Here is a 26,912-nt window from a genome sequence, read left to right as displayed (position 1 = left end):
CCTCCCCACTTGCTCAATGGCCACTGGAGGCACCAGTTGGCCATGCTCAAAACCTTGATTTTTTTCTAACTATTCACTGCTTTCGGAGGAAATCTGGTAAATTTTAGGGGAAAAATGTTCCAAAATAAATTTCTAAGGATGCCCATATACACCCTTATAACAGAGGCTTCCTGCAATCCTAAATAAGAAAGAGTTACTACCTTTCCATAATAAAGCAGAAGAGAATAATTTATTGAACCTGTCCCTGTGTCCACTCTTTTTTTCTTTTTTTACATAGGAAATAAATGGCTCTTTGAGCCTAAAATTTCCTGACTGCTCTAAAGTCATGAGACTATAATGAGGCATCATCTGAAGCCAATTGATTTGAAATGTATTCCGTCATTTCTCTAAGCAGTCTATACCTTAAAATATATTAATCATTTTGCCTCAACTTTAACTTGAGATGAAGGTTATAGACAGGAACTTAGTCTGTTTTGTCAGAAATGTTGCTTATATCGCTACCTTGAATCCCAACATTGCACAAGATCAATCCTTTTTGTACTGCCAATGTGTACAGAACAGTATTTTTCCCTTGATGATTCCATAGGGTAAAAAGTCATACATGCCAATATTAAGTTCTGAATTTCAAGCGTCTTTTCCTTAAAGCAGTGATTTTCAAACTTTTTTGACCTATACTTGCAAAATATTGCTGCTTGTATCACCTACACGCAATACATCTCTGCATATTCACTCCTTAGGAAGAGTTTTAACACCAATTTCAATGTGTACCAGTGCCAGTACCTACCACATGCTGACCAACCCTGAACTCCAGCACGTAGCACGTATACCAGGTTGAAAAGCACTGATTAAAATTGCACATAAGACATCCATATGCCTGTTGGTATATTCTTCTCTAAATGTTTTAGTACATCTGCATTAGAGAAAGATATATTTATTATGGGAAAAATCTGGTTTCAATGATATTTTCACAAACAAAAAAATAATGATAGATAGGATTAAATTATAAGGCATACAGATCTATTTTTCCTGTACAAAAACTTCTTTCCACCACATTACATATGCATTGCTTCCTGCATTCTATGCTGCTTGTGGTTTTAAAATAGAAAGATAACACTAAAATGAGATTATTTTATTTTATTTTTACATGTGACTTCTCTAAGTTATTATAAAACCAGTCTTACAATTCCAAATGACTAGGGACACTTGCAAACTGAGTTCACTTGAGGGCTAATAATGTCTTAAGCTTTTTCCTCCATAAATGTGGTAGAGTTAGTGACTATGATCTTGTGTCACAATCAGCGTGAAATGAACCTGACCAAAATGCCCTGAGAGATTTACTTTCAATAACATTATATGTTGCTGCGTAAGGAAAGAACAGATTAAGGTCACTTGTTTAACCTCAATGATTTGTAAGACACCTTTTTTCATGTACTGTAATGAGAATGGTATTTTTGAAGGTTTAAAATACTCTTGATTGCATTTGTTAAAGGAATCATGCCTCGTTCTTTTTAAAGGAAAAGAAAATAAATGAAAGGAATGGTATTAAAATAGCCCAATATTTACAGAAGTGTCTAACAGTACGGGGCATCACAATGTGTGGATGCACAATTTGAGATACTTTACAAAGACAAAGGTTTATAGCATAGGTCTCTGCACAATTAAACTATCCTTCAAGGTACATCAGATTCAGTCTTAAAAAATGGAAGCACCAAACACTAGTTGACCAGCATGGAATTTAACTGTGTATGGGTTTTCAGTCATCTTGAGATCCATAACGCTCAGAGAAGAAGCCCCTGCCTGAACCAGGGCATATATGGGACAGTAGCATTGAGTTAAGGATAAACTTTAGCACTTTTCATTCTATTCAAATTGTCAGTAGACTTCCTTTTATTTGCCTAATAGCATACTGGTTACAAGTCGCACAGAAAGTGGGTTATCCAGGTTCTAGTGTTGTTATATACCTAGAGGGGATTTGTAAGTACTACTTATGCCACTTCCCAGGAGACTGCTTACTGCCAGGTTACAGGAAATATCCTGGGTAGAGCCTTCCTGAGTTATCAGGATGGTTCATCCAATTTTACATTAGACAACCATTGGTTAGAAACATAATTAAGTCTGGTAGTAGGGAGTGCAACACAGGACTTGCCAATCCTTGGACTACAAGTTTATGCTTCCTCTTGCTTGCTTTCTTCTGGCCTCATGAATGCTGCATTAGTGCCTGCCCAGTAGTCCATCTTTAGCAAGAAAAGTAAAAGGGATCCTCATTCAGACTACTCTGTAGTTTTGTGATTAGGAAATTCTGAAAGGAAGTGGGAGATGTGGGTTTCAGCCCCCTCAGGACACAGAGAGCCTGGAATAGAGGTTCCTTTCCGGAGTAGCCTTCAGGCCATTTCATTATTGGTATAATAGCAAATTCATTGGCTACTGATGCCACCTTAGTCGGGGGGCATGTGCCTCCCTAGCGACTAGTCAGAGATTGGTGGGGGAATGAAGGGGGAGTCTCCCCATGGCCGATTGCATCGACCAGGGGGATGTCCTCTCATGACCAACCTCCTGGAAATGGCCACAGCGCTCCCGGAATTGGCTGTGGTGCTTTGTCCAGAGCTCCCACTCCCTGGCTGGCACTCTAAGGGGGGGCACTCATACTCCCTCCTGCTCCCCCGCCCATCGCCTAAGCAGGAAGTGCATCTTGTCAGCGGGTGCACCAGCTCTCAGGGGATGCATGTGCACGTCCCGTGCACCCAATACACATCGCCACTGAGCAAATTGGCTATCAACTTCTGCCACAGCCACCATCTCTGGCTGTTTGTAATGGTTTGCATGCTCTTAGCAGCCAACATTCATGAGGCAGGCTCTAGGGCTATCTAAGAAGTCAGAGACTGAATTAGGTGTCTAAATGGTTGATCTGGATTGTTTCTCAGCAGACATGGTAGCCTAAAGTCAAGATACTGGGTAAGCTTTCAGGCAAAAATGAAGGTGTATAAATGATCTAACTATTAAATGATTTTGCTGCTGCTGGCTTAGAGTTGATTTTGATCACCATTTATGACTTAGGTACCTAACTTCTGCTTAAGTCCTGTGCAGGTTGATTTAAATCAAGCAACAAGATTGATTGTAGTTTATTTGATCAATTTTTGATCTAACCCCCTGGGTGGAATTCACAAAAACACAATTTGCACTTAAACATAGTTTTTTGCACTTTCTTGAAATATACGTACTTCAAAGTATATTCTACATGAAAAACTATGTTTTGGTTAGCTCTGTTAGAGATATAGATGATTCATTTTACAACACGTAGACCAAATACAAGGTTACTGCCCAAGAGAAAATATTATGATCATTAGATATCACTTATTTTTGTAAAGGAGGCCTCTGTGAGTAAACATTTCTGCCTTCTGGAAGGATCGGCTGTGTAAATGGAGGAACAAGGAAGAAAAGTGAGATTTAAAACTAAGTATCAAAAATATGCACTCTTAAAAACTAAGCCATTTACAGAAAGTGCAAAAGGATGTAAACATGCAAAACTCATCCAAAATATCCTATCTTTGCTTTTCATATAATTTAAAAAACAACTGAAATAATATTTTAAATAGTTTAAAAACTATTTTAATCGACTTTCCTGAGTCTATCATGTTGTATCATCCTCATACATAGAATTATGCAGCTCTTAAGAAATGATATGCATGTTCACTGAAAATATTGACAGATTCTATGATCGCTGATTAGAAACGAGAACAGAAATATTTTGCTTTTCATGAAGATAATGCACAGCAAAAGTCTCTGGCAAAAATAAACAAAAAACACAAGTTATGAAAATGAGAAATAGAAGAAAAGAACAAGAAAAACCCCTAATGCTATATGTATTTACTAATACCTCTCTTGCAGACCCATACATTGCTTCATTCTCTTTATTTTTTTCTTTGTAGTGCTATAAAAGAGTTCCATTCTCTTTCTCTTTTTTTCCTCTTGAAATAAAGGGAGAGAATTTTAGCTCAAATGAATGGAAGTTTAACACTTAGAGTTTTGCACAGGCAAGCTGAATCTTTTATACTGAACACTGTTAAATCTGGAAGGCAGGTAATTACTTTCAAGCTATATAATAAAAAATTACTTTTATTGCTACCAAGTTGCTGAAATTAAAGTTTTGAGTTTTTTTGTCCATACACATATATTTCCATATTTTCGTGTATTTTCAAAGATAAGTAACACTTTAGCCATTCTGCTGACAAAACACTTGCATTAATGAGCTGTTCTTTTTCTTTTAAGGGGACTGAGGAGTTCTTTATAACAGGATGACAGCAGGATACAAGCATCTCAGAAAGTTATTACAGAAACAGTCAAACAAGATAAACATACATAGCAATACATTTTTTTTCTGTTTATATCCTGGATCTTTCTACGTATTTCATTTTTTTCTGAGTTTCGTATTTTACACTTGTGATACTGCAGTGATGGGCTTATTGTAAGTAAGACAGAATTAAAGAGATCCAATTTAATTACTGCAACAGATATGCTTATAAAAGGGACCACTCTCAGAATTTGTGAACTGTGATTTCATTATGAAAAACTGAATATATTTTGTTCCTCTGTTACCTTAATATTCAAATCTTTGAATCTATTTATATAACAAAGAAGCTTAACAGCACTTTGTGTATTACAAATGCTAATTTAAATGTTTCTTTTGTGTTCGCTGCTGAAATTATTAACTTTATAATAGCTGCTTTCAGCTTTCAACTCTAAAAAATCCACATTGAAATATCTGTCATACCTTTTGTTTGATGATCATGTCGTTGATGTCATCAAGATCGCCCACTGTTACTATCTGGGATTTTATTACTCGATCCAGTAGAGAAAGCCAGTCAGTGAGTTCTGCCCATGCCTTATTGAAGTCAGCCAGGGCTGGCACCTCCAGAAGCAAGGAAGATGGCATTTCTAGTTTGGAGATGGTGGTTTCCTTGGTTACTGTGGTTTGCGTAACCACAGTAACAGTTTGACCAGGAGTTACTGGGGGGAAAAAATGCTAACATTGTAACATTATTGGATAACGGGACTGATAAACTCTTTGTTTCAGTAATATAATTCATTCATTAGAAAGTTAAGTATGTCAATGAGTTTATATAATGTTAGTTACATCCGCTGAAAAAAATGAAATTAAAGACACATGAATTTATTATAAATGGTATTTTAAGATTTCCACAATATCCTCTGCCTTCATTCACCCCCAGAGAACCTATCTTTACCTCTCACCCCCCTGTATAACTATAATCATCAGTACTATGAAAAGTGGCATAAAAAACCACATTTATATGAAGAGGCACAACTGGGAAACAATAATCTAGGTTCTGTTCCTAACACCTTCATAAAAGCCCTGTATGCCTGAGCTCCTAACACTTAATCTCCTTTTACTTTGGTTCTCAAGGTGTCAAATGGAAATGATAAAACCTCCTCTTTCATGCCTTTTCTTTTTCCATCCATCTTGGCTGTCAAGGTAGTAAACTTTTCTGAGTGGAAACATAGGGTATAGCTACAGCACAGATTGCAATGCAGTATAAGATACCCAAGCTGGCTTGGATGCCATATGCAGTCTAGCTATGGCCACATGGAATTCAGAGTGGGCTAATTTATCTAACTGATGAATACGGTAAATTAGCTCAGGCTGAGCTCTGTGCTGCTGTAGGTAGGTTGTTTCCAGCACAGAAAGCTTGTTTAAAGCCAGGGCGGATATCTCTGCACGACACTGTTGCCTGAAGTGAAGCTATATGCACAGATTTTAAAAGTGTGTCTGTCCAGTGCCTGGAAAGATTGGACTCTGCTCTAGTTGCAGCGTCAACATGTTATTATAATACTAATATCTGAGGTGCTTGGGCTGAAATAACCTTCCTATGACAGAGGAGGATTCTACTGAAAATTCCACTTGTGGGAAAACAGGTGACTTGCTACTTCCCTTTGAATTTTATTCCATTTCAATAAATTGCTCAGCAATTTATTGGATAGGCATTGTTTTTCAGCAGATACACTGATATAAAAATAAATAATCAAATCATAAGGTTGATTAATATATTTATTAAATAAATAATAAATGTTTGTCTCAGTAAAAGCACTGGGTAATAGAAAAATATCAGGATAGCCACTTCTAAAAAGAACGTTGTTCAGTTTCTTTGTTCCTTTGCAGGATTTAATAATATAGGGAACAGACTTAAGTGACAATTGTTGTCCTATCTTGCCACAGAAAGCAGTTTATTAGCCATGACTAAACACAAGTGCACATCTGCAGACAGCTTCCAAAAATGTCTGATCAGGTGCAAAACCAAAACCTCATTGCATGATGGGTCAGATGAAGAGGTTTCAAAATACGACATCTTCTATAACTTTGGTCTGCACTGCCTGCCTGCCTTGAGCTGTTTTCAGAATGGGAGGGGGGAAAGGGAGTAGAGGAAGTTCAGTGTGGGGGGTTTTCAGCCCCTGCTGGAGGGTGGGATGGGTGTATTAGAGCCCCGGGTGGGAAGAGGGCTGTAATTCACCCACCCCAGTCTCCAGAGCCAGCTGGAGAACCCCTAAAACAAGCTGCCTCTGCTCCCTTCCTCCCTCCCATTCTGAAACAGGGGCAGGCTGGGAGAGAGCAGGGGCCATTGCTAAGGAAAACTGGAGGCAGGCTCTCAACCAGCAGCTAGATTCTGCCACTGCCTCCCTCCCTCCCTTCCAGGAACCAACACTGAACTTCTGTTTGTTCCAGGAGATCATTGCAACTCAGAGCGCTTCCTGCAAAGTGTTCTCAGTTACAGAGGGGCAGACACTGCACTTATGTCTGCACCCATAATGTACCTCATCTCCTCATATAGGGACAATTCACGCAGGTCATGTAACAGGAACAGGGCAGCAGAAGCAAACCCTAAGCACAGATTAACAGAACTAGAAACAATTGAAAAGTGAAGCAAATCCACATAAAACTGCTAAAAGAGACAACAAAGAGATACTCAGTATTTGCATTAGTTACTCCACAGGCAGCATGAAAATACACATCCATGCTTGGACCCAAGGGATTCAAGGAGCAAAGGAACAGATACGACAGCAGTTTTCTTGATGTAAGGAATGGTTCACTGGATTCTCATTGTAAAACAGGTAGACACAAATAGGTCTCAATGGAAAGTTATGGAAGCATAACTACTCATGCTAACTCAATCCTTAACTGTACTACATTGTGGAAAAATTATAAGTAAACCTTAAGGAAAAGCTCTTAGGGAATTAATACCAAATAAAAATCAGTTTGCATTTCAAAAAAATCTGTAGTAGCCCATTTCTGATCTGTAACTATTGGGCCTTTCTCCTTCTGCTTCAGCAGTTTCCATCATTAATTCCTAAACAATAAAATCACAATAAATAAAACCAACAGATAGAACAAATACATCTCCAAGGAGTCTTGTTAAAAAGTTATAACCCATATATTCTGGAAATTCAACCCAACACAGAATCTAGTTAACAATTTACCTTTTTTCTGCTCTAGGAGAAAGATTCTCCTCCCCACCCTCCCCAACCTCTCTTATTAGGCATTGCTACCTTATTCAAAGACAATAAAACAATTCATTATTAGCTGAAAAAAATGCAATTGGACTACTGTGTGTTGTTAGGAGTCTGTTTCCACCATCCTTAATGATACAAAATACTTCAGAGAGCCACCATTACAGAAAAAAAATGTGTAACATAAGATCATTTATAACACCCAGCATCTGTCTCTTAGTTGCATCTCACTTTGGTTGTTCAAGAATTATATGTGATGAGTAGTTACAAATGATGTTTTCACTTAACCACATAATGACAATTTGTGGTTTCAGTTGCTATCAAAAAAGTACACTTTGGCAAGCCAGGAAACCACCATAAATGTTAGTAGGACTGTTGATTTGAAAATGCATTTAAAAAAAAAAAGTTTTTAAAAGTCTAAGACCTCTTATTTGTCCTCTCAAAGGCACATTTAGCTGTAGTAAATATATTTGCCTGTTTTTTTTACATTGCAATACAACTACAATCATAAGAAGAAACATGCTAAAATATCAATGATAAAATAGCACCTGAGGCTGATGCATTCAGGTCTGAGTCGCTAGTAAATAAGAAGGGCTGTACATCTCCTTTGCAGTACAGCTGCAGAGACAGCCTAAATGCATCATGTCAGAGCCATAAAAGCTGAAATTAAGTTTTGGGCAGTGCCATCTGCACAGACATAGACTTGGCCTTTTGTCATTTCAAATACAAAATATACTTGTTGGTGCTGGACTTAAAAGAGAACAAAGGTGCTGAACTGCAGGAAGGACACAGGCTGTGGAGAGGGCAGAGAAAAGCTGTTCATTAGTATGATTTAAAAGGAAAAGGGACTCCACCACCTAAAATAATTGAGTTTATTTTCATCTTCCCCCCTCCCATTTCATGTTTCTTACAGTCTTAACTATGGTTCCTTTGGAAAAAGGGTCATCCAGACAGTTTTCCCATGCATGTTAATGCCTTCCAGCAAAGCTACATTCTGAAAGAAACATTCATTTGGGCTGAAATTCACACCTAGCCAGTTAACCCAATTATAATGATCTCCATTGTGAAAAAGAGCTATAACATTTGCTTCTTATGGTTGTTTTGATTAGTTGGCCTACCATGCTTTAAATAGCTAAACCAGACTATTTGATTTAATGGAAAGGATTGACCTTTAAAACCTAGGCAATTATTTGATAGCTACCCTGTAAATTATACTACAAACATTATTTTATTTACAATGGTCACTATAGCATTTTTAATTCTACATATAAACACACACACTTATGCACAATTAAAATGACACTTTACAATTTCACAAAAATGAGAAGGGCATAATACAGTGACTAGCTATTGAGAATGAACATGACCGAAGTACATATAAGCATCCCAGCTCTGCAAATGTTACTTCTTTGCAAAATCTTTGATTATGCTGTGGAGCTTAGAGAATAGTTATTAATTTTCCATGGTCTAGGTGGCTCCAGACAATTCCGCACTATGTTGTATACATCATTTGATGCATACTTTTTTATTAGTTGAAGAAAAAATTGCATGTCTATTAACAATGTGTGTACTGTATACGTGCAATTACCACCATTAAAAAGTGTAAAAAAACCCAAACAAACAAACAAAAATCAACAGTTGCAGTTTCCATACAAATATATTTCAGATTCCCTTGTTACTGTCCATTCTGAATATAGAAAAAGTACGTTATCTCAATTACTTTCCTATAGAGAATTCTGCAAATGCTGCCATTTAATGACAGTTGGTGCAAGTAAATATATCCACCCATCCACCTGCTGACCCCACACTCATCAAGGTAGCATCTGAGTGCATTACTGACACTTTTTCTCCAGGCTTAAAATAAAAACATTGATAAAGTAGTATGACAAGATAGTTAATTCTGAAAAAATGGAATGTCCATCCATAGCATCCGACTTTCTTCAAAATCTTCAACACCAGAACCCTTCTAAGTAACTAATTAACAATAACTGTGGATTATGTGAATCCAGGTTTTCTTTCCATCCCTGGTACAATTTAATACAATGAAATGTATATAGAATTACATTAGTCATGAACATGGGCAAATGCATTTCAGTGAAGCTGGGTTTTGTTGTGGGTTCAGTAAAGCTGGGTTTTTAAAATATCAGTGAAGCTGGGTTTTGTTGTGCTTTTTTTGAATGTTGGGATATATTCTTTGCCCAGCTCCATTCCTTTTGTGTTTTAGTGCCAATGAAAGAGTCTGACTTTGTCCACCTCCATGGAGATTCTCTGTAGATAAGTTTCTGGCAGGAGGAAAAGCTGGTAATGGTGGCTCTTTTGCCACCCTTTTTATGGCTCTTAGTACAAGGTCTATAGTATGATCTTCAGAGGTACACCGATACACTGGTCTGATATTAGATTGGTACCAATATAAAGAAAATTTACTGTATCAGAAATCAGCCTGATGGGGCTGATAATTTGGTCAATAAATGCTGGTGCTGCACACAGCTGCAGCACAGCACAGAAAAGAGCTGGGAGTATGGAGAGCTGCCTCCAGCTGATGTCGGGGGGGGGGGATCAAAACCCCCTGCGGTGAGAGAAAGAGGGGACAGGGGCAGGTGCTACCTGAGGGGGAGGGGGCAGGGGCACGGGATGGAGGCACAGCTCAAGGGAGGGCAGCTCCTGCCTCTGCTTGCACCCTGGGAGGGTGTGGAGGTGTGTGCCCCCAAGATCTGCACAGGGTGGGTGGGCAGGCAGGCTGCAGCTGGGGCTGTATGGGGCCCTTCTTGGTGGGGCCAGAGATCAGAGTGGGTGCCAGCAGTGCTGGGAGGGGCTGCAGGCACCCAATTTTTGCCGCAGCTCTGCTCCCACCCCCACGTTGCCAGGTGCAGCCTGGCTCCATGTCTTGCATTCACCCACATATTGAGAAGAGCTGAGACTCCACTGGGTGGCTGGTGGAAGCGGCAGTATTGGGAGCAGAGCTGTGGCAAAATTTGGGGTGGCTGCAGCCCCCTTCCAGTGCCCGTTTGAAGCCCACACTTGCCAAGAAGTGCCCTGTGCAGCACCAGCACCAGCTCCAGCCTGCCCACCCACCCTGTGTAGATCTGGGGGGCAAGCAGTGGCAGGAACCACCCCCTCCTCCCCACAAGCTGCGCCTCCATCCCATGGCCCCAAACGGCCAGCAGTGCTAGCCCCTGCCCCCTCCCTCCCTCATCATGCCCCTTCCACCCCACTCCTCTTCCACCACACTGGACATACCACCTGAAGGCAACTGTACTGGATATCGGACCGGTATTGGTCGATATGCCTCCTTAAATATCTGCCCCCAAAATCTCTATTGGTGCACTCCTAATGATCTTATAAAGGAGAAAGGTGTCAAATTAGAATTCATTCTGCTGATGTAGTTCTTAGTTGGCAGAATATGAAGGCTATATTTATCTACTTCTAGGTCTACATACAAGCTTGGTGAAATAGAGAATCTGGCTCATTATCCAGAAGACATTTATATAAAGGAAATTAACATCAAAACAGAACAATCACGCAGTGGGGCAGTAAAACTTAAGTAAAAATTAAGGGGGGAAATGGGATGAGGGAAGGAGGGTTAACTATGGAAATGTGCTAATGCAAAAAGTATTGGGCAGAAAGGGCTGTGAACCTCTCTCTCCATATTCCATGGAGAGAAGAACTATTACCCCTTGCAGATCTGCTCATGGTTGGTGTCTAAATGTACAACAGTTTAAGAAATGAATAATATATTAAGCCTAATTTCTTTTTTAAAATTATTATTATTAGCTGCTTCAATCCACTGAGCTGGCACTTGGCACTTTGTAGCTGGCAACCTTCAATGATTTGGATTGGCTCTTGGAAAAATCCTTCATACAGAGAAAATTAGTCCCTCACATTGCATTACACAAATTATAAAGAGTACTAAAATGATTTGCTTAAAAGGGTTTTTTTTTACATTAAAAATATCCACTGCAACAGCAAATGCACAAATATACTTTAGGATGGATACATTATGGGGCATAGTTAATCACGACTGTCTTCAGAACTACTAACAATTTCTTTCTGCATTCATAGTATATACCTGTAACTTACTGGCAATGCCTGCGGTCATACTTTTTAAATGCCTACAATCTATGTTGAGGTCTGTTGTATTTTTATTTTTTATTTGGAGTGGAGAATAAATGGGAGGACAGGGTTTCTGTACATCTCTGTCACAGACTTCATCTTATTGTCTGAAGGAGAAGTAAATACATAATAAATAAAAGTGGCTATATATAAATACATAAACCCAAATATATTTTAGTTTTCTTTAGGGCTGTTTTACTTTATCTTGTGAATGATATCCTTGAGAGATTTCTATTGGTTTTTTTTCTGTCTACTTAAGCTAGATATTACATAGTTGTCCATAGCCCACAGAAAATATTACAGCAAAGAAATGAAATCACAGAATGATCCATGTTCTGTTCCCATTGGACAGGATTTTTTCATTCCACATGTCAGTCAGAATTCACTGCAGCAATTCTACAATGTTACCTTACTTGGGCCTACTCTCACATTAACTCCTTAATCCTGGTGGCCAAAACGATTCAAAGTAGGTCTCATTATTTGTAATGAGGTATCCAACATGGGAGATGAGGAAATGACAATAATTGTGGGATTATATTCAAGGATCTATTCAATTCACAATTTAATGAGTTTTGCAGAAACAGCAAAAAAAGGCAGCTTTCACCATCATGGTGAAAACCGGTGTTCCCTGCGATTTTGTGCAGAATTGCTGGGGGAAAAAATACTAAATATAAAATGCTGCCAACCTCAGTGGGAGCCATCCAGCAGCCTCTGCAGCCCAGCGTCACAGCCTGTGGGGTGGGGTGGGGTGGGGTGGGGGAGGGGGCACTAGCTTGAAGGAGAGCAGCCAAGATGGCAGCAACCCCCATCCCTCTGCTGCTGATTGGCTAAGAGGGTACCTTTCACATGGTCCCACCCCTCTCCACCAGTCAGTAGAGAGGGATGGGGCTGCAGGAAGGGCAGCCATCTCTGAAATCAGCAGTGACGGGTGGGGCTGCATGAAAAATAGGACTCTCAGCTAATTAGCAATGAGAGATAGAGCCACCAGGGTCCGCCAATCATTCAGTGGTGGAGAGGCTTGCTGCAAAAAGACCATAAAAATGGCGCTGGGTATCATGAGCAGCCTGCAATTTTTACTTTGCCTCCATGCACTTTAAGTAGATCCTTAGTTATATTTAGTTAAGTTTTTACCTGTGAGCCTGGGTATACAAAATGTGCGTTGATCTAGGTGTTGTAATCGTTACAAAGAGATGGAAAATGTATACCTTTCAAGGGTACATGTAAATCTATAAACTTGAATTTGCTGCTTTGATGGTAAATGGGTACATCCCTCAACCATCTAGTTCAAGGATTTTTACTTTCTATCATCTTCCCCCAATCGCCACCACCACTTGTATTTTTTTGTTTTTATTTTTATCCAAAAGATTTACAAGCATGCTGCTGAGGGAAGGTTTTCTGTCTTTGCATGACTCAATTTTTTTACTTCATATTGCATGCACTATTAAAGTTCACCGTGTTATACAAAGCAAGGAGCACAGGATATAAAAAATGATTCATTTAATTTTTAAATTGATAATAACTAAATATTCATCTACTATACTGAGTACAGTACAGCAAGTAAGTAGAGGTATTATAAAATAATTAGCACATCTTGGAACAGCTGAAGCTAGATAATGGGAATATGTCTACTGAAGCAGCAATGAACAATCTCATGGAGTGAGATTCTTAATGCATTACATGAACATTTTGCAATATTCAGATAGTAAACAGTACATAACTCAGGTTTCAGTATATTGATATATCAAGTCTGTACATGTGTATGTGTGTGTGAAAATAATTATGTTAACTATCTCTAAAAATATCTATCAACTTCTTTACTATTTACAGATCTTCAATAATTTTTTAGTATACAGAAATGTAGACCCTGCCACTACAAGTTGATGTTCATGGGGAGAGTGTCACTGAATTAAATTGCTTTAGTTAGAAGCAATCCACTAATAATAATATAATTTATCCTTCTTATGACAATGTACACATTCTTTTACTAAGTATACATAGGATTTGTGCTGCTCTCATGCTGCAATACACACACACACACTCTTACACTTAAATTGTACCAGATGGATTTGATGGATGTAGGATTTGTCCAACAGCTGTCTCATACATACAATTTCTTTAGATTTTTTTTTATCATTTACTTGCGCACACATGTACACATATTCCTTATCCTCTGATATTTAAACTGGAATTATATTGACTAAATTAAAGTATACACCCACATTCCCCAATTTTTAAAAGACGATAAACTGTTCCCTCAGTCAATATTCTAATGCTTCATCAGGAAATTAAAAAAAAAAAAAATCTGTTCATGAACTTGTGACAAAGGTTTATATGCTATCATTATGTTTCATCATTCAATTAGAAAATCTTTTACACTGTCAAAATGTTAGCGAGGTAGGACCCAAATATAGAAATGGCCATCTTGTCCTAGCACTCCATGTCTACATTGCTGAGTTCAACAGAACTTCTTGTAGTCTTCTGAATGTAACCTTTCATCCTGACCTCCTAAACTCTGCTTCAGTTTTAGCTGGAGATATAACAGAGATATTAGATTTTCTGACCTTCATTTTGGCTTTACAAGCTACCCAATGGATTTATGAACACTTGCATCAGTGCTTATTGTATGTGGGCAGATGCAGGTTTTTACCACAAAACCATTTCTCCTTGCTGCTACTGCTTCTGCTTCTCTAATTTTTTGGATTTAAAACAAATGAAACAGGTAGTGTTATTTGCATATTGTAAAATCATTCTGGAATTGTGTAGTTATTAGTACACTGAAGTAATAGACTGAAAAAAGAGCTTGCTAGGTATAATATTGTTACCCTCGATATTGCCATTACATATTCATTCAAAGTAATGTTGAAAAAGTCTTTTTTTCCACATGAGTTCTTTCCCCTCACCCATGTTAGCCAATGATCAGACTGGTATAAGATAGCTCAGTTGGGAAGAGAACTGATAGTAGAGTCAAGAATTTGTCTGATGCAATCCTGTATATTTACCAAAACAAACACACACAAGGTCCTGTTCCCCTGAACATGGTAGGAATGAAATAGACAGAAGACTCTGAATTTAAGATAACCCCCCAAATGATAATTACATTGTATATATGGAAAATTTACAAATTTGTTATAATTTTACAGGTAAAGAATCTAATTATCAGAGGGCTGTCTTAAATGATCCCCCTTCCCACTGCTACATCAGGGAAAACAGTGACTGGAGGGGGTAGGGAGTAGAAACCAGGTGTGTAGGGGGAGACAGGTGTTCCCCTTGCCCTCTGCACTCCTGCTTCTTCCCCTTCAGCCTTCCTGCCTCCTCCTCCACCACCAGCACCCCCACCCCACCACAGACTCTGCCCCTTCTGCCCTTGCTTCCTGTAGTTTATGCCTCTCCCCTCCCCTCCCCCCTCTCAGATGGTACTTGGTCTCTGTTCCCTCCTAGAGCATAGTACATGCACGCTCAGCCTGTGCCAGGCCATGCAGCAGTGTCAGCATTGCTGATTGGATGGGCAGGCAATACAGCAGTGTTATTGCTGACAAAGGCTGGGCAGGGGATAGAGTTTCCATGTGCTCTGTCCTGGAAAGGAACCCAGCCCAAGCAGGAATAGTGCTGCACTTGTCAGTAATGAGGGTAAGGTAGTAGAGGTGGGGGGCAGGACCTAAAGAGGGCAAGCTGAAGGTGGGGGGCAGGAGGTTGCTGTGGGGGTCTGTCTGGCCCCAACCTGGGCTCAGGGCCAGAATCAGAGCTGCAGCATCTGCCTGCCCCTACCCCCACTTTGTATGTACATCTAGAGATGAGGGGCTTTATTCTACATGCTGATGGCGGGGAGGGAGGGGAGAAGCTTTGTCTTAGATTTGAATAAATAGAACATTTATTTATGTATTACATTTATATCCCACTCTATCCAACAAAGATTAGACCTGAAGTTTTTTTTAGAACTCATAGACTAGAAATCCCACTGAAGGCTTAATTACTGACACACCCTGTTCAGCTCTTGAAAAATGTGGTGCTACATGCAGAAGACTTACAGTAGCTTCTGACAGCTTTTTTACAGAATAATATTGCATTTAGCTCCAGAAGGGGGAATTCCAAAATAGAGATAAAACTAGATTCTGCAAGATTGACTAAGTATAAGGAGGAATAGATGCTAATGAGTTATAAATACTTAAATAAGTTATTAACAACAAACAGCAGTTCTTAATTATAATATTGGCTTTTATGTTATGTCAGCTATTAACATTGATTTTCTTAAATGACAACGGAATCTGGTAGAACCAGCTACATTATTTTGTATTGAGCATCTTTCTTTTGCTCTGGACTTTGACTTAGTTTTTCTTATCCCTTTGGTGCACGTTTTGCATCAAGAACCTGAAATATTCCCCTGAGAACTCTGAGGATCTAGAAGACGTACATTATCCAACACGATATCCTTTTAAAAATGCTTTAAGACACATTAGTTCAATGTCCTTGTTACTGAGGTTGGTATATTTTCTTATATTTTGACTGAACAGTTAAATGTTTGAGATTATCAAATTATTTATGGAGATTGCCTTTAGAAAGCAACCACATAATGCTTTCCTTTTGACATTTATTTCCCATTAGTTCTAAAATATCATTAGAAACTACAGTATCTTCTGCTTAATCCTTTCTCAAACAACTGTACTGGTGCAATATGTTTCATTCACAGGAAAAGTATAAATAAATGATTAAAATTAATACAGAAAGATAAATTACATGAGAAAATATAGTTACACAATATGTAGCAGCAGATCTCATTCTGAACCATTTTATTCAGAACACCAATAAAGGCTGCTGTGGCTCAAAGAGGATTGGCGGGGGGCAACTAGTTCTTAGTTTAAAAATAAAATCAAATGAATGTATACAAATAAATAAGCAAGGAAGTCCACTTGACTCAGAGCACCAACATAAGCAATAAGAAAAGAAAATGGTTAACCTTTTAGCATTATTTAAAGACTAAACAGCTCATTCTGGTTGCATGGTCAAATCACAAACTAGAAACACTATTAAAGCATCCAAACTGAAAATCACACAATGGAAAATTCATATGTAGCTATCTGGGCAATTCATTATTATTTTTCCACCATATGACAGAGGAAGAAAAGAATTAGAGCAGATGCTGACAAAAACAGGAACAAATACATCCTCTCATATAAGAAGAAAGAAAAGAAAATTAAGAAATAGTCTTTTGTAACTATATTCTGAGCTAATTGTTAGGAAACTTCCAGATCTTAATTCGTAGAGCCTTGAAATGCAATAGATGAGGTCCAAGAAAATACACATGCATTTTGTACTTCTTGAAAAGGTACTGAGAGGTTAAATCTCAGGAGTTAAATCATGGTGGAAGCTCCATAAATCTGAAATTCAAGGCCAAAATCTGTGTGTATATCACATACAGAAATAGGGGAGGCAGAATGAAGGTCAATGCAGGGGTGTACTTCTGTCTTTTAAATTCCGTCTTATGTCAATGTAGTGCTTCTGAAAAGTGCCAGACTGACAACACTGTAAAGTGAAGTCTTTTATTTAGTAAGTGAATAGGAGTAGCACTGACAGCAAGAATGGTATTATTTAAAACCCATTACTCCCACATGCTTCAAACCTCTTCGGGAAGGTCCTCTTTCAGTTCTAGAAGATTACTATCTTTTAAATTTCCATGTCAAACAAAGGTCCCAATTTGCACCAGTTTTTACTTTAGTGTGAAATTGAATAGACAAGCAGGTGACCCAAATGGATTTGTCCTTTAAAATTAAAAACCTAGAGGACATAATTGCATCCAGGATACATTTTATTTTGCAAAAAAATATAGAATGATGGATTTGTTGGTTTAGGTGGAACTTCATGATGATCTGTATCAGGTACTTGAGAAGGGGGCTGTAAGGATATCTTCTCTGTATAGAAAGCCGTATATATAAGGAATCTGTAATAATGCCTTGATTCTTCCTCCCTTATTTTGCTATGGTGATAGCAGTCCAAAAGTTCACCTTTATTAACGAGGGCAGTTGGGCTCCTGAACAGACCAAGATCTAACAGTGAGATGAAATCTGATATATGTGGAAATAGCCTTGGTAAAGACTTTCAACAATTTCAGCACCAATGTGGTGCAGGTAAAACCACCTAGCCACATTCTGGCAGATGGTGAGCTGAGATCACTGCAAGTTGAACTGTCACTAAGTCTGGGGACAAATTGCTCCTTTTCAAATCTAAGGTAGTCAAGGATTCCAGACATCAACATCTCAGACTACATTAGGTACTGCATCCAAAAAAGTATCTTTTCCATTTTGCAAGGCAAGTCTGTCTTGTAGAGATTTACCTCATATTGGATAAGATATCACAAAACAATGAAGAGCAGGACTGGTCCACGCTCCAAAATCTTTTAGTGCCCAAGCTGCAAAGTGGTGGACTTCAGGTCTAGATGGAAGACTCTCCCACCATCTGGGATGTAAGATCAATAGACAGGAAGGACTTAAGTTGGTTGGACATGGGACAAAAAACATCAGGGAACTAGCATAGTCTTAACCAAAATAGATCATGTTATCTGAATCTTGTCCGGATTTGTGGTAAGGTGGTAGCAAGTCATATGTCCAGGAGATCAAGGCAGTGCTGGTCAAGAATCTTGGATTCAGACCTCCCTTGGCAGAAAGAAAGGGTTTGCATTTGTCGCAGGGCACCTTAGTGCCTGCTCCTAGAGAGGAGAAACTGCCAGGGAGAGAGCCCTGGCAGAGCCAATTGAGCACAGCTGCGAGTTGCCGGAGCAACTAAGGGGAGCCAGCTGCCTGTAGGGGGCAGGGCCTGGCCCTTATGAAGCCCAGGGCTGAAGCCGGGCTAGCAGTTCTCTGCCAGCAGCCTGGGAGGCAGGAGCTCTGGGAGTGAGGATGTGGAAAGGAGCAGGATGTGCAAGTACAGCTCATGATAGCCCTGAGAGGATGGGCACTAGAGTTTAGCCATGCGGCTTGTGGTTATGTTACAGCCTAGGGGCTTGTGGTTTTGCTTTGTGTTTGTGTTATTACACCCGGAGGCTTGGGTGAGGCTATAGGGGTTGGAGGAGGCCTCATAGAGGGCCCCACGCTGGTGTGGGGAGCCCTAGCGCCAGTGAGGGTGCATTATTTTCACAGCGCCGGTGAAGGCGCAGCTCGCACGCCAGTGCTGGAGTGACTGGCGGCGAGGAGTGCGGCCAGTGGGTCACGGGCGCAACCGGTAGGTTGCAGACGGGGGACGTAGACCCTGGATCGCGTGTGGGGGGACATAAACCCCGGCCCCAGGGAAAGGGGCGGTTTTATTGAGAAGCCCCGTGGGGGCATGGCGAGCCCCAGAGAGGGGGAGCGCCATACCGAGCAGCCCTAGAGTGGGGCGATTACCGAGCAGCCCTAGAGCGGGGTGATAGTGAGGAGCCCTAGAGGGGCATAGCGAGCCTGGCCGCAGGCTAGTGCGGCAACACCCCTCAGACCGAGGCAGGGTGCTGCGGTTGCCCCCGAGAAGACAGGGAGTAGCAGCGCGGTGAGCCGGGGTCAGAGAGGGTATTCGTGCGGTTGGCCAGGGCAGGGCCGGGGCCTGCTAGAGAGTCCCTGAGTGGGACCGCACCAGCAGGGAAGTCCCAGAGTGGACGAGAGTCCCAGTGAGAGGCTGGGCACGAGAGAGAGCCCAGAGTGGGTTACACTATAGAGGAGGCCCGGGAAGCGGGCATGCAGACTTAACAACGTCTATTACATCTGCGAGGCTTGGGGCATGGTATTAGAGGCTGGTAGGAGCCACGCACAGCCCATAAGGCTGGGGTGCTTGAGTAGCACCCATCATACGGGGCGACCTACGAGGGGTCCAGGAGCTTACGTGCCCGAGGAAACACAAGGCAGACTCCCTATTACATATTCCAGCAAGACATGGCGGGCGAGAATGGAGGGTGCCCTTGGGTCGAAGTAGCGCGGTGAGAGGGCCTCAAGGAGATCACGGCCCTCCTAGAGGACTCCGCTGTGACAGCATTCAATTTACATGACACCCTTCACAACAAAGATTTGGGCAGTTTACAGTAAGAGAATATTTATAGAACAGGATAATACCAAGAGAAAAAAAATTAAAAAGGAACTAGAACATCAACATAATCCAGAGACCCCTAAACAATATTTCAGTCTAGTGTTGTTTAATAAATACCTGCCTAAATAGGAAGGTCTTACAGCACTTCCAAAAGATGTCCAAGCTCAGATTTTAGTGAGCCCCAAGAAGGAGGAAGTTCCAGAGTTGAGAAGCAACGTGTTTTGCCAAGGCAATTTGCTGTATTGATGGTACTTGCAACAGTTTGTTTTTGGATGACCTTAGGAATTGCAATAAGGCATAAGGGAGAAGGAGTTCTCTTAGGTATACAGACCTCAGACCATTTAAGGCCTTTTAATGTCAAGGTCAGCACCTTGCATTGCATTGCACCCAGTACTGGAAGGTTCTGGAGCACTGGAATTATGTACTCCTGGTGACCCTATCAGAAGGTGGGCTTCCAAGTGCTGCATCAGCTGCATCTTTTAGATTGTTTTCAAGGGCAGCTCTATGTTGAGTGTGCTGCAGTAGCCTAGTCTCAAGATTACAAAGGCATAGGTGCTAATTGGATCTAAATTGAAAAATGAAAAAAAGGGCTGCAGTTTTCCCACCTCTCACTTCCTATATTCAGTTGCAAATGGTTCGCCCACATCCAGTTCCAACTGCAGACAGGCACTGGTGAAGGACTGAAGCTGTGCACCCAGGCTCAGATGAAAAAGGAGAGCTGGGTATCATCAGCATACTGATGGCACCTCTATTCAAATCTTCACACAATCTCATCCAGCAGCCTCATATACACATGAACAGGAGAGACAACAAGCTGGATCCCTGAGGGAATGATGGGTACTCACCCACTGCCACCCTCTGGGACCTCCTTTCCAGAAAAAAAGAGAAACCAATTTAGAGTGGGCATGCAAAGACCCAAAAGATGATGTAAATGCTTTATCAGCACCTCCCAGTCAACTGTGTCAAAGCCGTCTGAAAGATCTAGTAAGATCAGCGTGGCACAATTTCCACAATGATCATTGATCAAGGTCAAGAGCAGAGTCTCTGTACTATATTCAAGATGGAAGTCAGACTAAAAAGTCTCCAAGGAAACCAGTGGCATCCACAGACTCTTAGAGCTGTTGGGGAACTACCCATTCAATTACCTTCCCAAGAAAAAGAGGTGGGAGACAGGGTAATAACTAACTGGAGAATCAGCACCAAGCAATGGTTTCCTGAAGAGGGGTGGGGCAATTGCAGTTTTAAGCATCTCTGGCACCTACTCTTCTGAAGGATGGGGTTGACAAACTCTGCCAGCAGTGGCCCTGATCTCCCCTGATGGTTTTTAGAAGCCAGTGCAGGCACAGGTCCAGTTCACAATGGGTCACCCTATCCTCCCAGTCATATACTCTGTATCAGTGGATAACTACCATTGAAAATGAGCCATATACACAGGACAAGACTATACCTGTTGAGGCTTCCGCAACATCAAACTCAGAATCTGCAGCAAAAATGGTGGTTCCCAAGCCATGATGGATTCAGGCAATTTTGTCTGCAAAGTAGGTGGTAAATTCATCACTGTGGACTGAAAAAGACCCAGTTTCTAGAAAGAGACAGGCTAGATTAACCAGGCCATTAACCACCCAGAAGAGCTCTGCTGTATGACACTTTTTAGATACAATGACAGTGGAGAAGAAAAGCTTCTTTGATGGTATCACTGATGCACCATAGTTCCTTAAGACCAGGTTTAAATTACTCCCGGGAGACTCTCTCCTGGGAAAGCAAATGTCTGTACATGTTCTCTTATGAGACAAGCTACAACACAGTCCTCCAGCATCCCAGGGTACCTTGCTCTCACCAGATGTCCACTGGGTCACTCACTAGATTCTGCTGCATCAGCCAAGCAGGGAGCAGAACACACTCCCTTCACAATCCTGCAATGTACTACAGGAAGGTTCTGGCTAGCCCTGAGCAGTCTCTGAGCAGTCTGGGTTAGCCAAGCAGTCCATCTCCAGGCAGACTGAAGGAGTATACAAAACATGCTGGGATGTATTGATAGAGGCCCCTGGCCACAGAGTCAGCTCTTTGCTCTTGAGGGGCTCATTTTTGGAGTGTTTGTTCAGGCATCTCTGGTAAGTTTTTTTCTAGCAGAAAAACAAACCTGAAAAATTTCTCCCAGATCATTTCAATGTGTATACACAGCTATAACTGCAAAGTTCAAATCTTAGCTAGTTTTTTTGAGCATAGATTACTCCTTTAGATGAGAGAATTAGAGGAAATTTCTACTCTGTCTATCCTTGCTACCTCCACTTTTCATATGTGGCAGCACCAATGAACTGTTTATTGAGCTTGTATATCCCAAAGAAGAAAAAACATCATCAGCAAAAACAGAACTGGAAAGCATTTATACAAGTCCATATATAAAGAAAAGATCTGGTTACCCTTCACCTGAAGACTGGACTGTAGTGGAAGTAAGAAGACTGCTGGCTGCCAGTCTGTCATTCAAGAAATCATGATAATTTCATCAAATGCTTCAATGAAATAATATCACATTTCTAGAGGAAAAACATCTATTTACTTTTATGTCTATTGTAATGGCAGCATCTCCAAGGTACAGATATACAGCAACGATAATAAAAATACATAGCTTAGCAAATGGTGAGCCATGGGTCTTGACAGAAGCATCTGCATGTGTTCTCACTCAGGTTTAGGATATCCACAGAGGGTAAACAGAGTCTTATGCACCATTTGATCAGAATTTCAGCAGAGAAAGGATGCCTAAAGTGAGTTTCAGGGTAGACCAATCGTGTCAGAGTTTTGAAGCCATGCCTGGGTTTCAAACATTCAGTCACTGTAATGAAACATAATACCTGAATTCACCTGAACATGCAGAACATACTTGTGGTATAATATAGCTGAGAAGAGTTTTTAAAATAAAATGTAGAAATAGTGTAAACATATGGTTGTAGAAGTTTTACTGACTGCTTTATTTGTGTTGGTTAAGGGCATTAGATCTAGACCCAGCTAGGTCTGCAACTCCAGGAGAGGCAGGTGCTGCTGAAATTGATTGAAGATTACATTATACATCCACAATCTGGAGTATCATTAATAATTCTTACTCTGCTTGGACTTACTGCTCCATTCAAAACCTTTCTGAAAGATAAACTACCTCAAAGTACAGTCTCCTTGTAGTAATATACTGTTATTGTGGTGTTCCCTGTGAACCTTTCCTGAGGCCATGTTCAAGAAGATTGATACTCCCACTAAAAACTGAAAAGTGAATGTGACCAGGGAATGGCTTACTTGCAGCTGAGCGTAAGAATTAACTAGACAGTGATGCTAAAAAGTAGCCAAACAACTTTAAAAAATGTTTTAGACACTTTCTAAATCCTGCTGTTCTGCATCCCTGATTAAATCATCAAACATAACAATCTATCACCTCACATGTTAGCGGTGAGTGAAGATAATGTTCTAAAAAGATTTAGTGCCACATGCTTATTTTGAAAACTAACACACAAGATTCTGAGACAAGGCTTTCAGAAATATCCACAACTCAAAAAACCCAAGAAAATATTAAATCTTCTTTTACCATTTATATCCACTCTTGTTTATGCAAACTACAGAGATCATATATGATATTTTGCAGCACGTTCTTTATTCATTAGCTGTTAAAGATTATCAGCATTGAACCAATCTAGGTGTGTTATTTTCCTAGCACTATAAAACTCAAATCTTTTTTGGATGCTGCCAGAAATATACTTCTCACATGTATAGTATTAACAAGAGGGAAAAAAAAAACTGTTAGGAAGGGCTAATAATTTTTTGTGAACAATGATGCTTTCTTCTTAAATTGTAAAGCTCAGGTGAAACTAGAGCCGAGAGAAATTCAGTCTGGCTTCAATTTGCACGTGAGGTTCTAGCATCATTGCCAGATTTAGTAAGTAGGCCCATTAGGATCAAGATTTGGACTTGGTGTAGAAAGGAAAGGAAGGCAGAAAATTGTGCTACTAAGAAATTCAAAAAGCCACAATCAAAACAACAATAAAAGGTAATAATCAGAATATATTCAGATCTTGTTATAAATTTAAATAAAAGTATTAGTATTAGCATTTTCTTTGGCCAGTGTTTTTGGCCACATACGAGACTGCTTCCAAACTGAAAAATCATAATAATACCCAAACTATTTAAAATTTGTATTTGGAAGGGCCTATCTTTTTGGAAATTACACATTTTTAAAGGGCATATGTTAACTAAACTAGACCAGTTTATGGTTTGTAACTCCTCACTATCAATATGTTGATCCAAGAGGAAGTTATATGTGTGACACAAGAACTGCAAGTCACTGTCAATATACATCTGATGTACAGGAATACCTCCATTTTGCGCTGGTCCACAGAATTCTTCATTTTATTTTCAGTACTTCTATTGCTCTTCTTTTTCTTTGCTTTTTTTTTTTTTTTAAAAAAGAGGAACGCTTCCAGGCAATGGCACATTTAAAAGGACTTTTGACCACAGATTTTTCTGGGGTAAGACCAACTAAGACTTTGATTCTACATTTCAAGTTACATTATGGAGATGAGGGATTTGTTCTGTAGTGTCTTCTGTTGTTAAAGATAGTTTATCTGCCAAAAGTATTAAGAGATTGCTTAGAGAAAAGCATAACTAAACAAAATTTCTGTGTACCTTTTGAATATGCCTTGCAGTTTGGGCTTTTCACGACATGTTACCTGGTTTCTCTGCAGTCCAAAAAATTCATTTTGAATGGAGAGGAATGTTTTAAACCTTTGTTGGCAAAGCAGGTATGGCTCAGTAAGTGGCCCTCTACCCAAAATAATTGCCTGTCCCTGCATTAGACAGTATGCATAGTAAGATGTCTTCATCTTAAGAAAATGTTGAGGACATCTGTTATAGATAATGCCAGCAACAGTCGGTATTGTCTTTGTCAGTAGAAGTAAAAAAATTCAACAACCTAGTATGTCTTTCAACTAGATGTCACTCTGTTTGGCAACAATTTCATTCCCAATGCACCACTGTCCAAAAGTAACTGTTTGTTCATTTTGGCAGTCAGTTCATTGAAGTCATCTGTCATGAAAGGGGATAAAAAACCTGAACGTTGCCAATAGCTCTGTTTTCTCAATATTTATAAACTTTCTGGCAATCATCCGTATCTGTCCACAAAAGTCCTTTAAGTTTTCACCTTCTCCATGTGTATGATCTTCAAAAATCTCCAAAAATGATTACATGAATAGGAAGTGTTAGATATGTCTTTCTTCTTTATTACACCTAAACATGTGCCCAAATTCTTTTTGAATTCATTATACATGTCCATGCAATATCTGCTCAGTTCCCTTGTATGTCTTGTATTCACTTAACTTTTTAAGTCCAGACAATCACAGAAAGGCAAAACTGAGCAAATACATCTTGCTAGCAAGCTAGCTCATGGGGTTTCTTCTTCCTTGATGCCAGTAATATTTTAATCAAGTACATAAAATGGAGGAAAACCACCCCAAACAAACAGAAACTGAAATAAACGAGGCTCACTTAATTATTTTACTTCAATGTGCAGAATTTGGTCTGCTGTAAAAATATGTTATCTGCATTAATCCAATCTGAGAAGCTTTGAAATGCATAGCATTGAAGATCCTGGGTTTAAATGATGTTATGTCATTTTCATTTAGCTTCGTCTTAAACAAGTTTCTCTTCTCTTCCCCATCTGATCAAGTGAAGTAAAAAATCAGTAATTCAGGTCTCTTCTAAAATACTTATTTCCCTCCCTTACTGCTTTCTAACACTGTTTGGCTGTGCTGCAATGCTCCAGTGATGGCAGCGAGTTAAACCTCATGAAGGAAAGTTTAATATGAAGGAGAGATTTCTGGATGAGAATAAAGGGAGGGTCCAGTCTTCTATATATCTCTTCTTTCCTAAATCTGGTCTTCTAGAACCTGAATGAGTCTTTTCTGTTCTGCATGCTCCCTCTTACTCTCAACAGGAAGGTGGAGCAGATGCCTGAAGAAGTGTTGACAGAATGATAGAGATCTTAACTTTTCATCCTAGACAGCCTGCATCAGGCTTTGTACTATCTCTTCAGCTAGAAGCATTAGCGCAGGCAATTCCGTCTCCACAGACTTTCCAATTGTTACAGAAATACCAGGATAAATGGCAAAGAGGATTCTGGTACTCCCTGAGCAGATGGAGGATAGACAGTAAGGAACAAAACAGTCACATGAGGGACGGAGGGGAGCAAGAGAATCAATTGCAAATGAATGTCAATTAATAGGAGCAGAGGGAAGTCAAAAGCAAGAAATGTATACAAGATATTCCCCAGAATTTACTACACAATTTATTTTTTAGTGAATAACTAAAAAAAAGATGTTATTAAATGTGGTTGTCAGTAGACATAAGTATTTCCAGAGACAGAACTGGTTAGAACTGATTTTGCCTCCTGGGCAGCAGTAGTGCACAGGACAGTGCCAGTAGCTGCTGGCAGTCACAGCAGCCATGGGCCAACAGCAGCGGTGCCTGCTATTTTTGCATACCCTCTCTCCCCCCAATGTTGGTGCCAGAGCTAGTGCCTGCCCTGCCTTCTGCTTAGTTACTCTACTGATCAGGTCAAAAGGAAGCAGAAAGAAAAAAAAATGCTTTTTTTCATAACAATTCCATCTGAAGTCTCCTTAACTCAGGCCATCCTAACAGCAAAAAGGGACAGAGAAGTAATATACCTGGTTGAGAGAAGGCATTTTTAGGTTTTAAGTTCTGGGAGATTCAACTAATGAATAAGATCAGCTGTAACTTTGGAACTATGCTTCTGAAGCTTTGGGATTCTAATGAGGATACCTCTGAGGATACACCAACTAATGCCTGAATTCAAAATCTGGCATCTTCCACATTACGTCATTGTTACTTTTATAGGAAATAACTGGCTCAGATCTTAGAGCAGGCTTTGAATGTACCATATTTGCCTGAATCGAAGACATCTTTGAATTTAACATGACTCCCCAAGAATTAGACTTTATCATGGAAAAATATAAATTTGTAATAATTTTCCATGTGTAAAATTTAATTATTGGAGGATTATCTTAAGCTCATTCCACCCATCGCTGTGATCATGGGCAACTGGTGCTTCCCAAGTCTGGGGTGGCATCAGATCGCTGACCAGGGGGGTGTCCCCTAGTGGCCAGTCGCCAGTTGGGGAGGGTCCCCCAGTAGCTGATCGCTGAGCCCAGGACCACAAGTGGCAAAACCGGAAGTTCACTTCCACCAGTACTTCT

The 26,912-nt window shown here is 40.1% G+C and overlaps 1 protein-coding gene across 11 annotated transcripts in view; it reads right to left on the bottom strand.

Moving 5' to 3' along the window:
• Positions 1–26,912, bottom strand: part of DMD (dystrophin) — a 2,172,325-nt gene that overhangs the window by 558,149 nt on the left and 1,587,264 nt on the right. For all 11 annotated transcript variants that reach the window (XM_059720821.1, XM_059720816.1, XM_059720817.1 and 8 more), the window contains one exon: positions 4,769–5,004. In XM_059720821.1, the coding sequence (XP_059576804.1) occupies positions 4,769–5,004 (236 nt within the window). The remainder of the gene's footprint in view (positions 1–4,768; positions 5,005–26,912) is intronic.

This window comes from Alligator mississippiensis, chromosome 1 (genome assembly GCF_030867095.1).
Source record: "Alligator mississippiensis isolate rAllMis1 chromosome 1, rAllMis1, whole genome shotgun sequence".
NCBI lineage: Eukaryota > Metazoa > Chordata > Crocodylia > Alligatoridae > Alligator > Alligator mississippiensis.
Note: the sequence above shows the minus strand (reverse complement) of the source record. Positions and strands in the feature narration are given on the sequence as shown.